This window comes from Rhamphochromis sp. 'chilingali' (genome assembly GCF_963969265.1).
Source record: "Rhamphochromis sp. 'chilingali' genome assembly, chromosome: 12".
NCBI lineage: Eukaryota > Metazoa > Chordata > Actinopteri > Cichliformes > Cichlidae > Rhamphochromis > Rhamphochromis sp. 'chilingali'.
This window is the reverse complement of record NC_137939.1, coordinates 34,951,650-34,970,198: the sequence shown is the minus strand read 5'-3', so window position 1 is coordinate 34,970,198 and position 18,549 is coordinate 34,951,650. Positions and strand designations below refer to the sequence as shown.

The window sequence follows — 18,549 nt, the reverse complement described above, 5'->3', positions numbered from 1 at the left end:
AGCATAGAGGGATCCAAACTTCAAGTACTGGTGTTTATTCAAACACATCAAAACAAACACAAGTGTTTATTTCCAAGTATAGGATTATTTGCAATCGCCATAATGACTATATGGGTTACTTGGTCTGCAGTGAACATGCTTCCTCTGCCCCCAGCATCTGGTCATCTAGCAATCTGGTCATCTAGCAAAAAAATAATTTCCCCCAGGGATCAATAAAGTATTCTGATTCTGATACTGTAAAGTAACAATTTCAGTATTTTTACATCAATGGTATTGGTGTGTTTCTCATTGGCATATGGCAGTGCTACAAATCTTTGTGCGAAGTGACTGTACTCACCGATTCTCATTTCAAGATGTCCTTATGGTACTTGCTACAGTGTAGCGGCTCGAGTTAGGCTGGACCCGTTGGCCAGCTACCCTCAGGGTCATTCCACGGTTGATTACATGGTCCACTATTGTAGCTCTGATGTCATCAGCAATTCTATTTCTTACTCTTCCTACCCTTCCTCTCCCCCCTCCTCATCTTCCTCTCCCCCCTCCTCGTCTTCCTCTTGCTCCTCCTTGTCCTTGTCGTCCTCTTCATCCTACTTCTTCACCTCCACGTCCTCTTCCTCGGCCTCCTCTACTTCTCACTCTTCCTGCTCCCTCCATTGTACTCCGCACACACAGCTTACCTGTATTATAGTGCTTAGGCTGATTGCAAAGTGAACTAATTATCTAAAAAAGTTTTGACATGTGAAAGTGTGCCAGACAGTTGGCAAATTAGTGTTAATGATAGCCATACATGTGTATACTTTTGCTAGGAGTGTGTTGGAAATTTGGTAATTGAGTGTTGTGTAGTTAATTGTGCCTACAGTTTTGCAAAGTGTGCGTTACAAAATTGCAAACTGAGTGCAAAGCAGTTTTTGTGCTTTTAGTTTTGCAAACTCAGTGAGTGGTTTTGCTATAAGTCTGAATAGTTTTAGAGATTGTGCTACAGGAATCACAGTTAGGGTTTAAGCATTCAGAAAAAACTGTAAAACATTAACAGTGTATGCCATGTGCTGAGATGGCCTATAATTCTGTTTTATAAGGCCAGTGCTGCTCTTGCTCTCAGGCTCATATACATCCTGTTCCTCAGAGGAAATGGCTGCTTCCTATCTCGTTCCTATAAATAATACCGATGGTAAAGTGCTCAGCAGCAGTACAAACTCTGTACGGCTGAAATATACAGAGGGGGTAATAAAGTTGTTCTTATACGCTTGTGTTTGTCTAATGTGTTTCAGGTTGGATTAACCTCCCGAGGGCCATAAATGTGTGTTTGACCCGTACTAACAACCAGTGTGTTTTCCCAGAAACTAACCAGGACTCGACTGGTGAAAAATGAACTCGATTAAAATTCAGATGATTTTGCACAAACTCACCAAGCAAATAGCTGACTATCTTTTAGCAATATTTCTTTGTTCTTGAATAATATTTCTTTCATATGCAAAACTATGAAATTTATGATTAACTTAGAAAGATAGAAATGTTTAGAAAGAAAACGAAGAAAAACTGTGGATGAGCTACTCCAACATCATCTACATATTAACTGATCCAACACTGAGTTGGGACTTTGAACCTCCTTTTAGTTTGTCTTGTAAAAGTTTTTTGCTTCCCAAAAAAATCTCTTTAATATTTGAAACTGCACTGGAGAGTCTTCGATACAAATGCGTCTCGTTTGTATTCTAGTCTAGTTTCCGTGTCATGGCCACTCTTTAATTTCCAGCTGAACAGTAGAAGAAAATCTTAATGAGATAATTTCAGCTCATCAACAGGTGAATAGAGTGTTTCCCCAGTGAGGTAAACTATTAATTGTTCCATTTAAATGCTTTTTATCAGACCACCTGAAGGAAAGCGTGGATTATCTGAAGTCCAGACACAAACAGTGTGCACATTTTCCTGGCAACAGCTCTCTGAATGAGCTCCAGCAGATTATGTTTCCCCTCACATATATTGCTTCTGGACGGGCTGCAATGGGTTTATGATTTCACTTCCAGTTTATTTGTGCAGTGATAAAACACAGGAGCAAAGCAATAAAAGCAGCGCGATGAAAAACAGTGATAACAAACTGAACAAAGAGAAACAAATGAGCAGATTGGACCACAGACAAGAAACAAGCTGGAGAGAGAAAGGAGGAAGAGAAGCAATGAGAGATAAAAAGAAGAGTGATATGCCACGGGATGTAAAAAAAAAAGAAGAAGATGAAAGAGCGGAGGACTGTACGTAGAGAAGAAGGTTTAAAATCCCAGCTGAAAATCAAAATTCAAGCTGCATTTGAAAGTCTCTGAAAGTCTGTCATCGTACAAAAAGCCTTCATTTAAAAATCAGACAACAGGAAAAATATGAGAAATAACATTCATGTCCCTGGTGATCATTTTCCCATCATTCATTTAGTTAGATTTACTTCAAGCATCTATACTGAACGGGTGAAATGTATGTTTCCTGCTTATATGACTGTTTAAACTGCTTCCTACTTAAAAGCATATGAAACATGAAGACACGCAGCACCAGACTGAGAGACGGCTTCTTCCTCAGAGCTGTGAAATCCATTTCAATGCTGTGACTTTTTGCACATATTTATTCTGCACACCTGCGCGAATGGATAGGGTGGATTCCATTTTTTCATAGTGCTGCTTTTTATAGTGTCTTTCTTCTGTGGGTGTACATAGATATAAAAAGTGTAGTTCTGTGTGTATATATGCATGTATAGTATATACATCAGTATGTAAAAAGGGTGAGCTAAGTGCTTCTTCTCTGTGCCGAGAGCTACCAAACGAAATTTCATTGTTTGAAACACATAAGAAAGGATTCTTATTCTTATTCTTTCGAGCAACTCAAGAAACACTGTACGCTAGGGCTGCCACGATTAGTCGACTATCAAAATTGTCGACGACTGATTTACAGTTTTTTCTGAAGCACTGCCATATGCCAATGAGAAACACACCAATACCATTGATGTAAAAATACTGAAATTGTTACTTTACAGTATCAGAATCAGAATACTTTATTGATCCCTGGGGGAAATTATTTTTTTGCTAGATGACCAGATTGCTAGATGACCAGATGCTGGGGGCAGAGGAAGCATGTTCACTGCAGACCAAGTAACCCATATAGTCATTATGGCGATTGCAAATAATCCTATACTTGGAAATAAACACTTGTGTTTGTTTTGATGTGTTTGAATAAACACCAGTACTTGAAGTTTGGATCCCTCTATGCTTATGGATCTATGACAGCAGTATGAGCTCAAACTGACATAGCCTACCTTGTGCACAGAGAAAGCAAAAGCCAGATGTGTTTTTATTCATACCATCAGTGTGCAGTTGGCGCATTGTGTGCTTAGTAGATGATGGCTTGTGTGTACTGTTTGATACGGAAACACCATTTTTACGAAGGTGTGAAGAGTTAATCTAGCTGTGTTTGCTTTTGCAAGAGAACTACAATGTTTTGATTATTGGGTGACAGGTTTTCTTATTTGAGTGAAGAGTTTTGCAAAATTAGCCAATAGTTACAAAAAATGTGCTTAAGCAATCAGAAAAAACTGTAATAGAGAGGAAGAGGTGGGGAGGCAGAGGATTCAAACACAGCTCCAAGTAGAAGAAAATGAAAAAATTATAATCAGAGTCCAAAAAATCCTTCTGCTAACAGGCTGCCATATAAAATCGCCACGGGCATGGGCTGATTGTTCTGAGACTTATGGCACCGTGTGTTTGAGTGCCTTTAAATATTTAAAGTCGCTAAAGTGACACCCAAGTGAAAATAAGCAGTCACAAATGGACGGAAATAACCAACGATTTCACTAGTTCAGAAAATATTGTTGACACATGTGGTTGATTTCTCTCCTCCAGTACTTTGCAATTCCTGGAGATCCAAAGTTGCTCAGATGTGCAATTCTCATATTTTAACTGTTGGAAATTTTAGAAATGGACTGGATTCTTGAATGTTAGATTCTGAAAAGTTATAAGGCGCGATTCTTGAATACTGTAATGCTTCAGGCGAGATTTTAGAATCTGAACCTTTGGCAAGATTTTGAGACGCTGGAAAGGATTTGAGGCAAAAGTCTTAATTTAACCAATGACCATCACCTCACTACCTGGATTTTGGACTACCTCACCGACCGACCACAGTATGTGAGGACTCAGGGCTGTGTGTCGGACAGGGTCGTCTGCAGTACGGGGGCCCCACAGGGAACGGTTCTGGCTCCGTTCCTCTTCACCATCTACACTGCAGACTTCTCCCACAATTCCACCCAGTGCTTCCTGCAGAAGTTCTCTGATGACTCTGCAATAGTCGGCCTCATCACTGATGGGGACGACAAGGAGTACAGAGGACTGACTCAAGACTTTGTGGACTGGTGCCAGCTGAACTACCTCCAGATCAACGCCAGTAAAACCAAGGAGCTGGTGGTAGACTTCCGCAGGCACAAGCATTCTCCACTGCAACCACTGAACATCCAGGGTATGGACATTGAGGCTGTGGACAGCTACAGGTACCTTGGTGTTCATCTGAACAACAGACTGGACTGGACTCATAACTCAGACGCCCTCTACAGGAAAGGGCAGAGCAGGCTGTACCTGCTGCGGAGACTCAGGTCGTTTGGGGTGGAGGGCCCACTCCTGAAGACCTTCTATGACTCTGTGGTGGCTTCTGCTATCTTTTATGGTGTGGTCTGCTGGGGCGGCAGCATCTCTGCTGGGGACAGGAAGAGACTGAACAGGGTGATCCGAAGGGCCAGCTCTGTTCTAGGATGCCCTCTGGACCCAGTGGAGGTGGTGAGTGACAGGAGAACGGCGGCTAAGCTGTCATCCCTGATGGACAACGTCTCCCACCCCATGCAGCAGACTGTGACAGCACTGAGCAGCTCCTTCAGTGGGAGACTGCGGCACCCACGGTGTGGGACGGAGAGATTTCGCAGGTCTTTCCTCCCCACTGCTGTCAGACTCCATAATAAAGACTTTAACTGATCAAGCACACACATCCATACATGTGCAATAATACTAAGTGCAATAATCTTTTCTGGCATCGTTGTATTTTTACTCAGTTGTATATAGCATTCGTATTCTATTTTTATCTTATTGTATATTTTTATTCTATTTTATTCTACTGTATATAGTATATTATTTTATTCTATTCTGTACAGCTGTGTACTGTATTTATTCTTATTGTATTCTAATTTTTGCGTCATAACTTTTGCACTGTCCACTTCCTGCTGTGACAAAACAAATTTCCCACGTGTGGGACTAATAAAGGTTATCTTATCTTATCTTATGACTGTGACATTTACGTTTTTGGATGAGAACTTGCCTAAAGATACTTAGCAAAGTGAAGCATGTACAGAGAACCACACAATGTTCCTTTCACCTGCCTTTAGAGAGATGGTTGAAGATTTGACTTTATATATTATGTAAGAATGAAACATTGGTTTTATTAGGTAAGAGTTCATGACAGTATTGCACCAATGTTGGTCTCCGCAAAGGTAGAAAGAAAACCGCCTGAACAAATAACACAGTTAAATGAAATTTGCCTCTTTTTCTAAATTGTACTGTAGATTACAGTTTTTACCGAATACCTAAACACTAACTGTGATTCCTGTAGCACAATCTCTAAAACTAGTCAGACGTATAGCAAAACCACTCACTGAGTTTGCAAAACTAAAAGCACAAAAACTGCTTTGCACTCAGTTTGCAATTTTGTAACACACACTTTGCAAGACTGTAGGCACAATTCACTGCACAACACTCAATTTCCAAATTTCCAACACACTCCTAGCAAAAGTATACACATGTATGGCTATCATTAACACTAATTTGCCAACTGTCTGGCACACTTTCACATGTCAAAACTTTCTTAGATAATTAGTTCACTTTGCAATCAGCCTAAGCACTATAATCCAGGTAAGCTGTGTGTGCGGAGTACAATGGTGGGAGCAGAAAGAGTGAGAAGTAGAGGAGGCCGAGGAAGAGGACGTGGAGGTGAAGAAGTAGGATGAAGAGGACGACACCAATACCATTGATGTAAAAATACTGAAATTGTTACTTTACAGAATTGCTAGATGACCAGATGCTGGGGCAGAGGAAGCATGTTCACTGCAGACTAAGTAACCCATATAGTCATTATGGCGATTGCAAATAATCCTATACTTGGAAATAAACACTTGTGTTTGTTTGATGTGTTTGAATAAACACCAGTACTTGAAGTTTGGATCCCTCTATGCTTATGGATCTATGACAGAAGTATGAGCTCAAACTGACATAGCCTACCTTGTGCACAGAGAAAGCAAAAGCCAGATGTGTTTTGTATTCATACCATCAGTGTGCAGTTGGCGCATTGTGTGCTTAGTAGATGATGGCTTGTGTGTACTGTTTGATACGGAAACACCACTTTTACGAAGGTGTGAAGAGTTAATCTAGCTGTGTTCGCTTTTGCAAGAGAACTACAATGTTTTGATTATTGGGTGACAGGTTTTCTTATTTGTGTGAAGAGTTTTGCAAAATTAGCCAATAGTTACAAAAAATGTGCTTAAGCAATCAGAAAAAACTGTAAGCAATCAGGAAAAAAAGTAATAGTCAACGCGTTGTTTGAAGCTTTGTAAGATCACAAAGACGCAGGAATAAGTAGCAGGATTTAAGAGTGTAATAATGGACTGAAACAGAAGATGGCAGCACTGCATGTACAAGGATGCCAGCTGCCGTTAAACCCCGAAGAAGAAGAAGCTGTGTCCCAGAATTCATAGCGCGGCCCAGCTCAGTTTCCAACAATGGCGGCAGCTAGTTAGTTTTAATATTACTCTTATTATTCTTTCTGGGTCACAAAATAAATGTTTAACATATTTTCAGGCGAGAATGTAGCTGTGTAAACCTCAAATATCTGCTCAGTTTATCAAGACACATATTTTCAAAAGCGCTCCGACGTTTTCGGAGACATCTGTTACCCACTAACTCGATAGCTAGCCGGGGGCTAGGCTCACTAGAGCCGTGAGAACACCGGACTCCCGGCACATCGTTTTCAAACCCACCGCCGTCTTTCGCTACTCAGGTTAAACATGATATATAAGTCACTTACAAATGTTATTGTTTGGCTTTTTTTAGTATTTTATTTGTTCCTGAGTAAATCGGTTATAGTTATAGTTTTTACACAGCTGAATAAACGTCAAGCAGACAGCTGATTATCAGAAGTGTGAGATGCTTGAGAATTTACTCCGGTGTCCTGTTATATTTTAGATAGCAAGGAGTTTATTAAACTTCACCGAAACAATCTGCAAATTTCATTAAAATTTAATAAACTATCATCTTGTCTTTATTTTTAGTAGGGATGGGTACCGGTATCCGGTGCCATGATGGCACCAGTTCTGACATAAACGGTAGTAACCAGACCGAAAAGCAGCGCACATTTCGGTGCTTTATTTCGGTGCTTTTTTTTCCTGAGCTGTGATACACTTTAGATTCTAGCCAATCATTTTACGTTTCTGAGGATAGTAGGCGGGGCCGGGTACGTACGTTCTTTTAGAGCAGAGCTACAGATTAAAAATGCCCAAGACGAAGTGGTCAAAAGTCTGGCTGTACTTCACAGCAAAAGATGCAAACTCAGCAGCCTGCAACAAGTGCTTTAAGGTGATACTGTCAAAGGAGGCAACACCTCTAATCCGATGAAACACCTGGCGACGCATAGCGTTTTTTTTAAAGCCGAAAAATGCGCCGTATTTGATAGCTTGCTGCGAGACCTCACACCGTGCACATCTACTGCGGGTGGGTTGCCTGTTAGCTGACCCGGAGTTAGCAACATCCCCCAAAAACCCAAAGAGGAGAGTCCTGGCCCCTAGCCCTGCCAGTGTAGCAGAAATGATGAGGATGATGATGCAGCAGCAGCCGTTCTTCTCTGCGTGAGTAGCTTAATGTTGTTCGTGTGTAATTTACGTTGAGTAGGCTAACCACGTTATTACATTAATGCATGTAAGGTGAACTAGCAAACACCATCATAGCTACATGCTGCTGTCTTCTTGTTTGATGGCAGATACTCCCTTCACCCTGGCCAAAAAGGCTAAAATGACCAAAGAAAAAGTGGAAAACAGCTGAACATGAGAGGTTTTTGGACAAAGTTTGTGTTTTTTTCATTGTTTAAGCTTCCAGCCAAGAGTGATGCCATATATGCCCCATAGCTGCAGAAAAGGCTAACATTGTTATCTTTTTACAAAAAACCAGCTGAACATGAGAGGTTTTTGGACAAAGTTTGTGTTCTCCATTCTTTAAGCAACGGTTTGAGCACCGTTTAAGCACCGGCACCGTTTCAAAAGTACCGGTTTGGCACCGGTATCGGATAAAACCTAAACGATACCCATCCCTAATTTTTAGTTAGCACATACCTTAAACACTTAAAGCTGTAAGCTAATGATAGTTATATAAGAGCAGATGCTGCTGGTGCAATAAGCTGTACGTTTTAAGTCCAATGGATGATGATCTGATTAGTCGACTAATCGCAAAAATAATCGGGGACTAGTCGACTATCAAAACAATTGTTTGTGGCAGCCCTAGTTGTCACATGTCTCTATTCCTCTAGTACCTACTCAACTTGATTCAACTTGATTTCGGTTGTTTTCCATTACAACTGAGTACCAGTTCAATGTTCTTGGGGTCATTATACCAACGTGGTCTTAAGTCCCATAATCTCATTTGTATGCAGCACAAACAACACAACAATGGAGAACCCTGGAAAACCCTAAAAACGAGTGGAAAAGGCCAATAGCAGTGAGTTGTGAGTCACACAGCAGGCCAGCCCTAATATCTCGCTTTATCCTTCTTTTTGGTTCCAGTGAGTACCATAATATTTCAGATTAAAATAATGCTATAGTCAGTAGATTTAAAGCTACTGAATGAGTCCATAAACTCATTAGAAAAGCATTTACTGAGGCAGGATTTCTCTAATTGGAGTTCTTCTTCCAACCACAGCAGTCGCCCCCTGCTGGTCTTTGGAAAGAATGCAGCTTTAAGCTTCTGCATTGGCTTCAGTGCTTGAACACAAACTAGCAGACAATGAGTCAACATATTTACCACTCTGATGAAAACGTGTCCATACTGTTCAGCATTACTGGGGCCTTCATAAAAGCACAGATGCAAAACTCTGGGTCACTCTGCTCCAAAGCTCCAGGGAAATGAAATGATGTCCATCATTTCCAATATCAAATTTCATTTTTATTTTGACAGCTTTATTAATTTTTTTCTACTTAATTTATGAACATCAAACATCAGAGGAGATTATTAAAGAAGAGATTTGAAGAGGCTGGTGACTGCTGACCTGATTTCCACAGGTCAATATTTGGGCCGTTGAGGCAATTCATCCATCACAGTGCAGTTTTATTTATTCTGTTAGCACACATGTTTTCTGGTGTGAAGCCAAAGGGAAGGAAAACAGCAACAAAGCGAAGGAAAGAAAGGGATACTCGCTACAAGGGTGTAGAAAGAAAGACAGAAGAGAAGAAATGAAGGAAAGAGGGAGGAGGTAAAAGCCCTGGTTATGTTTTGCTGCCTGCAGAATCCATTTAGAGGTCAGCCTCTCCCTGCTGATAAGTAATGGACCTGGAGACAGAGGAGAGGAGAGGAGACCTTTGACACACCTTTATTATATCAATGCCTCAACTTACAACCATAACTGAAAATGAATGCCAAATCAACATATGAACGACCCTCCCCTCCCACCATCAACCCCACCCAAATACAATAAACACAAAAAAAGAAAAACAAAACCAGAAGACACTCCATTCAGCTTTCTTCAAAAATTCAAAACTAAATTATCATCAGTGATAATACACAAAACTCCATTAATGCCCCAAATAGAGACAAACTCTTCAATGTTGGACACCATCTTGTAATAAACAAACTTTCAAACGTGCACCTACTAACCATTTAAACATAATTCCTAAATTAACAGATCCGGTTCCCTTCATTTTGTTCCTCCTTGTGAGCCATATACTCATCTTAGCCTGACCTATTAAAAAATGAATCAAGCAAACCTTCCTACGCTTCCTACCCAGGATAAAGAGACCCTCCTCCAAAACACTCCCAAGGCCAAAAAAAGGCCAGCTAGCCTGGGACAGCCAAGCCACAGGTGCTGCAGTGTTTCCTCAGTCAGACAGAAAGGACAGTGGTTCCCTGTTCGTGGATCCATATGTGCCACGTGTCTGTTCGTAGCCACGGCCCCATGCACTATTCTCCACTGGAGAGCCGCACTGCATTTCTCTGTGGGAGGTTTGTACAGGGACCTCCAGCTGCCCCTTAGAGATGACCCCGGAGCCAACACACCTGACCACTTCGACTCCAGAACACCAGCCAACAATCCCCTGTTCAGCACCTTTACAGCCACCTCATATATAGCCTTCTTCGAAATCGTTGACAGGTCACCCAGAATGGGTGTTCGAAAGGAAAGAAGAGAGCCTCCCTCCTCATCCTGCTCCCCAACTGCGGCACAAACAGACAACGAGGGAAAGTCAGCTGTCATGTTAAAGGTGGGGGGAGGGTTAAGTCGGCCTGTTCCAGCTCAGAGGGGCATCAGGCAGGGATGCCCTCTTTCTGGTATGTTGTATACGCTGGCCATTGAACCCCTTTTACACCATCTTAGACAGGGACTCTCAGGTTTTACCTTTGAAGAAGCAGGAAGTCCAGTAAAATTGTCAGCTTATGCTGATGATGTTACGGTTTTTATAACCAGTCAAAGTGATATTAAAACACTCAGACAGACACTGGACTTATATGAGCGAGCATCCTCCGTGAAGGTTAACTGGTCAAAGTGTGAAGGTTTCATTTTGGTAGGGTGGGTTGATGAGGAGGAGCCAGTGTTACCAGACTTACAGTGGAACAGGGAGGGACTGAAGTGTTTGGGAGTGTTTTTGGGAACTGATGCCTTTCAGGGGAAGAACTGGGAGGGTGCTGTTGAAAGAATTGCTGCCCGGTTGTCTCAATGGACTTGGGTCCTGCCACAGTTGTCCTACAGGGGAAGGACTCTGGTTGTTAACAACCTGGCCGCTTCTGTACTCTGGCTACTGTTGTTGAACCTCCAGCCTCTCTTATAGAGGAGATACAAAAAAGACTGGTTAATTTCTTTTGGGGAGGGTTTCATTGGATCAGGTCTGCTGTGCTGTCCCTACCTGTGTCAGAGGGGGGTCAGAGTTTGATTGACCTTCGCAGCCGTATCACAGCGTTCCGTCTTCAGACAGCACAGCGTTATCTTTATCAAAGACAACAACCACCCTGGCTCAAGACTGCATCTACGCTGCTTCACAGAATAAAGGACCTTACATATGACAAGCACCTGTTTCTTATAGACTTAACTGGCATGGACCTTTCACAGACCTCTGTTTTTTACCAGTCTGTTTTGACTGCTTGGAAGACTGTTTTTAAAGTACAGAGAGACTGTTCTCAATTTTATGGTGATTTTGTTGAGGAGCCTCTTTTTTACAATCCCTTGGTGCCAAGTAGGATGCTTGTGTGCAGAGGTTCCTCGTAAATGCTGGTCTTATCAAGCTGGCGGGCCTGAGGACGGCAGGGCAGTGGAAAACAGCTGCCAAGCTGGCTCAGGAGACTGGAATCAGATCTCTGCGCTTTCTGGAGAAGTTAGTGGAAGAAGTCATGGGTGGTCTTCCTGGACTCGTAAGGGCTGCACTGGGGACTCGCTCTGCCGGTGGTCAACCAAGTTCAGCAGCGTATGAATACAACAATTTGATCCAAGAAATGAAAATATTCACAAACCCAAAAGCTTCCAAAGTTTTAAACAAATAGTGGTGATCAACTCTATCAAAAGCTTTTTCTTGATCCAGAGATAAAAACCCCAAATCCAAGTCCTTGAGCTTGGCCAGATCAATAATGTCTCGAATTAAAAACAAGTTGTCCATAATAGTTCTTTCAGGGACACAGTATGCTTGATCCACATTAACAATCATGTCAATACAGGTCTTCAACCTGTTAGAAAGACATTTTGCAAGAATCTTGTAGTCCGTACAAAGCAAAGAGACAGGCCTCCAATTTTTGAGCAAGCCCAGGTCCCCTTTCTTTGGCAGTAAAGTCAAAACTGCCCTCGTGCAACTCGTTGGCAAGATCCCAGTGGTCATACAGAATGTGAAAACCTCATGAATGTCCTCTCCTAGCAGCGACCAGAATTCCTGGTAAAATTCCGCAGGAAGACCATCAACTCCTGATGACCGACCACCATTGAGTCGTTGAACTGCTGAAGACATCTCCTCAAATGAAATAGCAGACTCCAACACAGCCGATTCAGCCGTGGCAGCCCCACCAGCATCTTCGTCACACATTCAGGGTCACTCGTGTCAGCACTGAAGAGGCTGGCATAAAAGTCAGTGGCAAGCTTCCTCATTTCCACTGAGTCAGATGTCACCTTCCCATTTGGAAGCCTTAAGTGCAACGTTTGGTGTGACGCTCGAAACCTTTTCTCCAGCTTAAACAAGAACCTTGTTGCTCATCCATTTCTTTAATAGTAGAAATCCGAGTCCTAATAAGAGCACCCTTTGCCCTTTTGTGAAGAAACTTGCCCAAAGCCTTCCTCCTGCTGTCCCAGGTATTATTTGTATTATCTGTCCCACTTATAATCTCAGTCTCTAGCCTCTTGAGCCCTCGTTCTAAGTCCTCATAGTAGTCTTTAATAGCGGTCGTTGCATGTGATGTGTACTGGTGACAAAAAAGCTTAATCTGTGTTTTCCCCATCTCCCACCATTGAGCCAAATTGCAAAAGTCAGTTTTCCTTTGTTTCCAGTGGCACCAGAAGTCAGAAAAAGCTCTCTTTGTCATGAATCAGCTGCACGTTAAAGTGCCAGTGCGAACAGATGGAAGATGCATCAATAAAGAAATATCTGCAGTCACTAAATGATGATCAGAAAAACCAACAGGTGAAATCTCTGCTTTAACGAGTCTATTATTATACATCTGGTTGACATATAATCTATCAAGCCTAGCTGCCTTCACACTGCTCTCAGAAACTTTAACATATGTATACTGTCTGGTTGTGGGATGGAGCTTCCTCCACACATCAGTCAAATCCTTCTGAAGAACGATTGTAGACAAAAGTGAGCTCGAAGGTGGGTGAGGCTCTCCTGTGTTTCTGTCAACTGAATCAGAATCTGAATCAGAATCAGAATACTTTATTAATCCCAAAGGAAATTAGGGTTACAGCAGGCAGCACGCTAATGGCGCATGCGCACTTAAGTGGGTTATGCAATTCCATTCCCCTCCCATCACTATTATTGAACCACTATTTAATTTTGATAACTCATCATTAATTTTACAAAATAATCGCACACGACCCGCAGCTGAGTTATGGGCGTACACATTCATAAAAGCAAATGATATTCCCTTGATGGTTGCTTTTACTACCTATGCCCTTCCCTGCTCGATCTCACAGACAGAAACATGTGACAGTTGAAGGTGCCAAGAAAATAAAATTGCTACACCCGCACTAAGGTTAGTACCATGACTTAAAAAAGCCTGCCCACTCCAACTCATTCCCCATTCTGTCTCATTATCCATAGTGCTATGTGTTTCCTGCAAAATGAACACATCAATGTTTTTGTTCTTGCTAAGCTCCACCAAGACTGCACACCTTTCCCTATCCCTACCCCAATTAATGTTAAGTGTGCCTACTCTCAAATTTGCCATATAAGACAGAGAGAAGAGGAGGAGAAAAAGAGAAAAGACAGTGAGACGCTTCCAGAAAGACACCCTTAGTGCTCAGAACATTTTACTATGCTTTTAAAGGAGCTTTTCCTCATTTTTCCCTCCTTAACTTAGTCAGGATCTTTTTAAGACGGAATCTTTTCTGTTTGCTCAATTGTTCATAACCAACAACTCTTCTTATTTTCAGAACAGATTTTATAAAAAGATCAACATCTGGAAAAAACTCAGTGACTTCCACAGACTGCATACCAAATGTCTCATCCGAAAAGCGGTTTATATCTTCTAAGGAATACGACTGCTGATGGTCTTCTTGTGAAACAACATCAGAGCATTGTGACCGGGAATCATCTTTCAACAAGTCGTCTTCCTCATTTTCTGTGCTCAAAGAACCTGAAACTACATTCACAATACCCACCTCCCTTGCCGTTACTTTGGTCTGTCCACTGTCCTGATTTTCCTCCACACTTTCCCTGTCCTGTATGTCATCACATCCATCCTCCACCTCATTAGTCCCGTGTACTATCCCCTGTTCTTCTAGCCCAGCCTGTGGAGCACTGGCTGCGACCTCCATTCTGTCACCCTGCGCCGCTAGCGGCTCGCTGATGACAGCGCGGCTCGTAGACGGCTCCGCACCGCTACGAGCCGCCGGTTCTCCCGTACCAGCATCTACAGCGCGCTCCTGCTCACTCACCCCACTAGCATGAGCCTCTTGTTCACGGCGCACCTCCTGCTCTTTGTGAGGGCAGGATGAGCGTTTATGGCCAACATCACCACACTCAAAGCACTTCATGCTACCTGCACTGGCGTAAACAGTATATAAGCCGTTTTCAAATCTTATTTTAAACAACACTTCCAGTGTCTGCGAAGGATCGTTCAGGTACATGAAGGCCTGCCTTCATGGTGACTGGCATCTTTGCAGCCAAGACGAACAACCCTGAACCCGCTAGCAAACTTTCCAAAGCGGGTCAGTTCCTTTTCAAGTAGCTCATTCGGGATGAACGGCGGGACGGTGACCCGCGTAGATGACACAAACAGTGGCGAAACAGTCACAAACAAATCATCCAGAATGATCCCCCTTTCAACCAACGGGTGAACCAAGCGCTCCTCACAGCCTTGTTCATTCGAGAGCCATAAGTTATATTCTCATGGCCCACCTGTTCACCAACAGCTAGCAGAACCTGCTCACGGTGTACTGCTGGGGTGCCACCACCCTGGCCCCATGTATACTAGACAGGGGAGGCGAACCCTCACTGGGGAGGGACGCCATGACTAAAGGTAAAACTGGCCAATTAACTAAAATTCTTCACTTCACCCAACACAATGAAATAAACTTGCCTTACCTTGCTTTTAACCACCCATAAGCCCAAAGTTTTCCGAAAAAAACAGTCCAAACGTCCCAAACTCACTCAGCAGCTCCACGCACTCACCAAACACCTTCACACACCCATTCACTCACACTCCCAGCATGCAGTGCAGGAAGGAGAGGAGAGGTGCATGTGTTTTGTTAGACTTTGAAAATTGTTCTCCTCTCTCTTGCTTTGGGGATTATGATGACGTTTTATATTTAACATTTTTAACATTACTTTTGAAAACATTGTTACCAGTTGGTTTCTGGACTCCACATTTTGATGTTTGTTTTGAAGCCAGAAGTGACTATATTTAAGTGAGATGGTGGAGTACTAAGTAATCAGTTAACAAGCTTGGTTACGAGTTATAACCATAAACTAGACAACACTTCTTCAGCACCACACATTAAGCCTTGTAATTTGTCAAATAATTCCATTAAAATGTATTTGTGAATTGTATTTGTTAGCAGATGGAGGCTGGGGTGGATGGTGGCCACACAGTCCTCCACACAGAGGATCACTAAGAATAGACTGATGATGATCACTTTGCGCATCACCAGTCAACTAATGTGGACACCACATGACCTGCACATGCTCCTGTTTTCCTATAGCTCATTATGTACAAGATGTCCTTTTGGGTTATAGCCAGTCATAACTCAAAGTGAGAGGGGTCTGTCTCTCTTAAGATGTGTTTGTTTTACGTGTAGGGGTTAATGTTTCAGCCCACAGAACATTTTAATTTGAGTTAATTATTTTAATGTTGAGTGAGCGCTAAGTGCTGCTGTTTATTTCTAATGTGATGGCTTCACATCAGAGCTATGAAACTTTAAACTGAATGCGTTTAAGCATTAAAGCCTTCTGTCCTATATAGGAGATGTGAAACTGCATTAGTTTGTTGTACAATCAAAGTGATGCTAATTTTAATGGAATAGGTTTTCCCCCCCTAATTGGTGCTGTGTTAGGGCCACAGTATTATTGGTCACTTTGCACACCAATGGTGACGTCGACACAGTTCCATAGCAATTATACCGGTGCTTAGGGCACGAGTACCTTCTGCAGTACGCTTGTGAACGATGGGTGTGCCACCCAGGCAAACCAGCTACATCAGCGCTGGTATGAGAGGAGAATAAGTCAAACCTGGAAGCAAAAGAGTTTTGTTTCTAGAGAAAATGTAATCTTTTCAAACTGCTCCCTCTGTACAATCTGGTGGCAGCACAACACGTGAGTTACAAAATTCCCAAAACATCATTTACGTGACTTTAAGCTTTATAAAACTCTCTAACCCATTAATCTTGTTTTGCAGTGGATGCGATGCAAAGTGCAGGATTTTAATAGCCAGCATTGTGCTGGAAAAAACCCCATAAAACCTTTTATTTTCTTTCACCCAAATAAGTCAGTGTTTCAACTCTTTACATTTTAACACTGCTGATTGTTTACTACAATACTGAGCAGTTTGAGTCATTCGCGGCAATTCACACTTTCCCATTCACACCTTTTGAACTCTCTTTCTCTCCATTCACAGACAGGTAGGTGTAAAGAGTCGTATAGAGAAGACGCGCTGACTGTGTGTTGTTAAAAAGCAGTATGGTCGGCTCGCTCTGAGCTTATGGCAGATTCCTGACTCACGCTCTATTTCTGATGTTTCCAAAGGCTCTTTGAACAGCAGATAATAGATCATGGCTGGAGAGCTGCAGGGTGAAGACACACACACACAGAAACACACACATTCAAACTCCATCCACATGGCAGCGGTGATGAGTGTAGGCGGCAGCAGGGTGAAGATACACCACCGTACTCGACAAGCAACGAGTGGGAAGCAAACACACAGACACACACGCAACGCACACACTTCATCTCTTTTCATGGTGGAAACAGACAGTAAAACTGTCTTCCATAACTAATAATGAGGACGTATCCATGTCCCGACACGAGAGTGTTTACGGAAACTGAACATGCCAAGGTTGCCATGGGGACGATCTTAACAGGTGTACAGTCATCAGTAGCAGGATAAAAATCTGTTACACGTCAGGCCAGCAAACACACAACACTGAACTGATGTTTACCCACCCCAGGGTCGTCATGGTGACGATGGTGTACCAGAAGGAGGCCGGGATGGAAGTGAAGGTGGAGCCTTTGGTGCCTTTCTCGGCGTAGAACATGACGGTGGCGAAGATGATGATGGCCATGGTGAGGGAGAAGAGCAGGAAGCCGAGCTCGGAGGCGCAGCTCTTGAGCGTGTAGCCCAAAATCCTCAAACCCTGTGAGTGACGTGAGAACTTGAAGATTCGGAAGACGCGGAAAACCCGGAGGGTGACGAAGGCGCCGCTCACGTCCTCGTTCTCGGGCATCACCAGGCCAATGTAGTATGGCATTATAGCCACTACGTCAATCACAGACATCACAGAGCGCATGAACTTGCAACGACTGGGCGCGGCGAACAGGCGCATCAAGTACTCGAAGGTGAAGATGAGCACGCAGGCCGTGTCCATGCAGAAGAAGGCCAGCTGATATTTCTCCCCACAGGGAAGGTCCTTAACTCTGCCCTCTGGAGGCCGGCAGGGCACCGTCTCCACCACGTTGGCGATCACTGACACAGCAATGAAGAAGCCGGTGACATAGTAGAAGACAAGCGCCATGGTGGAGGTGTGAGGGTTCTCAAAGGCTCGCCACAAACGCTCCCTGGGGGTGCTGTCAGGAGGAAGTGGGGCGTCCATCGACTCGTTGGCCTCTGTGTCCTCTGCCAGACGCTCCTGGTTCTCTTTTTTCCTGTCTCTGTATTCCTTCACAGGAAAGGGGAATGGAAAAGAAAAACTTTAGTGTCGCTTACATTAAGTGCCTGATGTGGCTGAGCATATAACAAAGGGATTCTGTAACAACTGTATGTAGTTTGTGATGAGATCAGGTTTCTTCTCATGTAGAAAGGATTTTTCAGAAGACAGATAAAAATACAAACTCTAGGTCCATTTACTATGAAAGGAGAACAGGTGAACACACATTACAGGCACAACAAGCATCCATTTCTGATAGTCTGTGCTCACACAGAGTTCCACAAATCCCCTCGTACACCTACGCTGTAGATAAGGAAAGACCCTATGACTTTAAACTGCCTACAAGCAGCTGGGCTGCCCTCGTACCCTATCCTTGAGCCAAAACATCAACAGACAGAAGTCATACAAAATCCTTTCAGATAGTTATTTGTCCTTTTCTAATGCTGATACATAAGAGCCTTTCTCAGGTTTCTGGAGTTGACCAATCAGAGTAAACCATGAATTTTGTGATGAGGTGAAGCTCCAATTCAGCAATATTTTACTTATATCGTTTAAAGCAGCGGTCCCCAACCATTTTTGCGCCACAGACCGGTTTATGCCCGACAATATTTTCGGCCTTTAAGGTGTCGCGGATAAATACAACAAAATAAAACTAGTACCGGTACTGAAAAAATGAAGATTTATTCATAACACACGTGAAAAGACCCAGGAAAACCGAGTTAATGATAAAAACGATAACAAAAT

At 42.9% G+C, this 18,549-nt stretch overlaps 1 protein-coding gene across 1 annotated transcript in view; it reads right to left on the bottom strand.

Moving 5' to 3' along the window:
• The window catches only part of kcnd1 (potassium voltage-gated channel, Shal-related subfamily, member 1), an 81,503-nt gene that overhangs the window by 41,387 nt on the left and 21,567 nt on the right, over positions 1-18,549 (bottom strand). Inside the window, exon 4 of the mRNA XM_080897969.1 lies at positions 17,105-17,817. Coding sequence (XP_080754095.1) covers positions 17,105-17,817 — 713 coding nt within the window. The remainder of the gene's footprint in view (positions 1-17,104; positions 17,818-18,549) is intronic.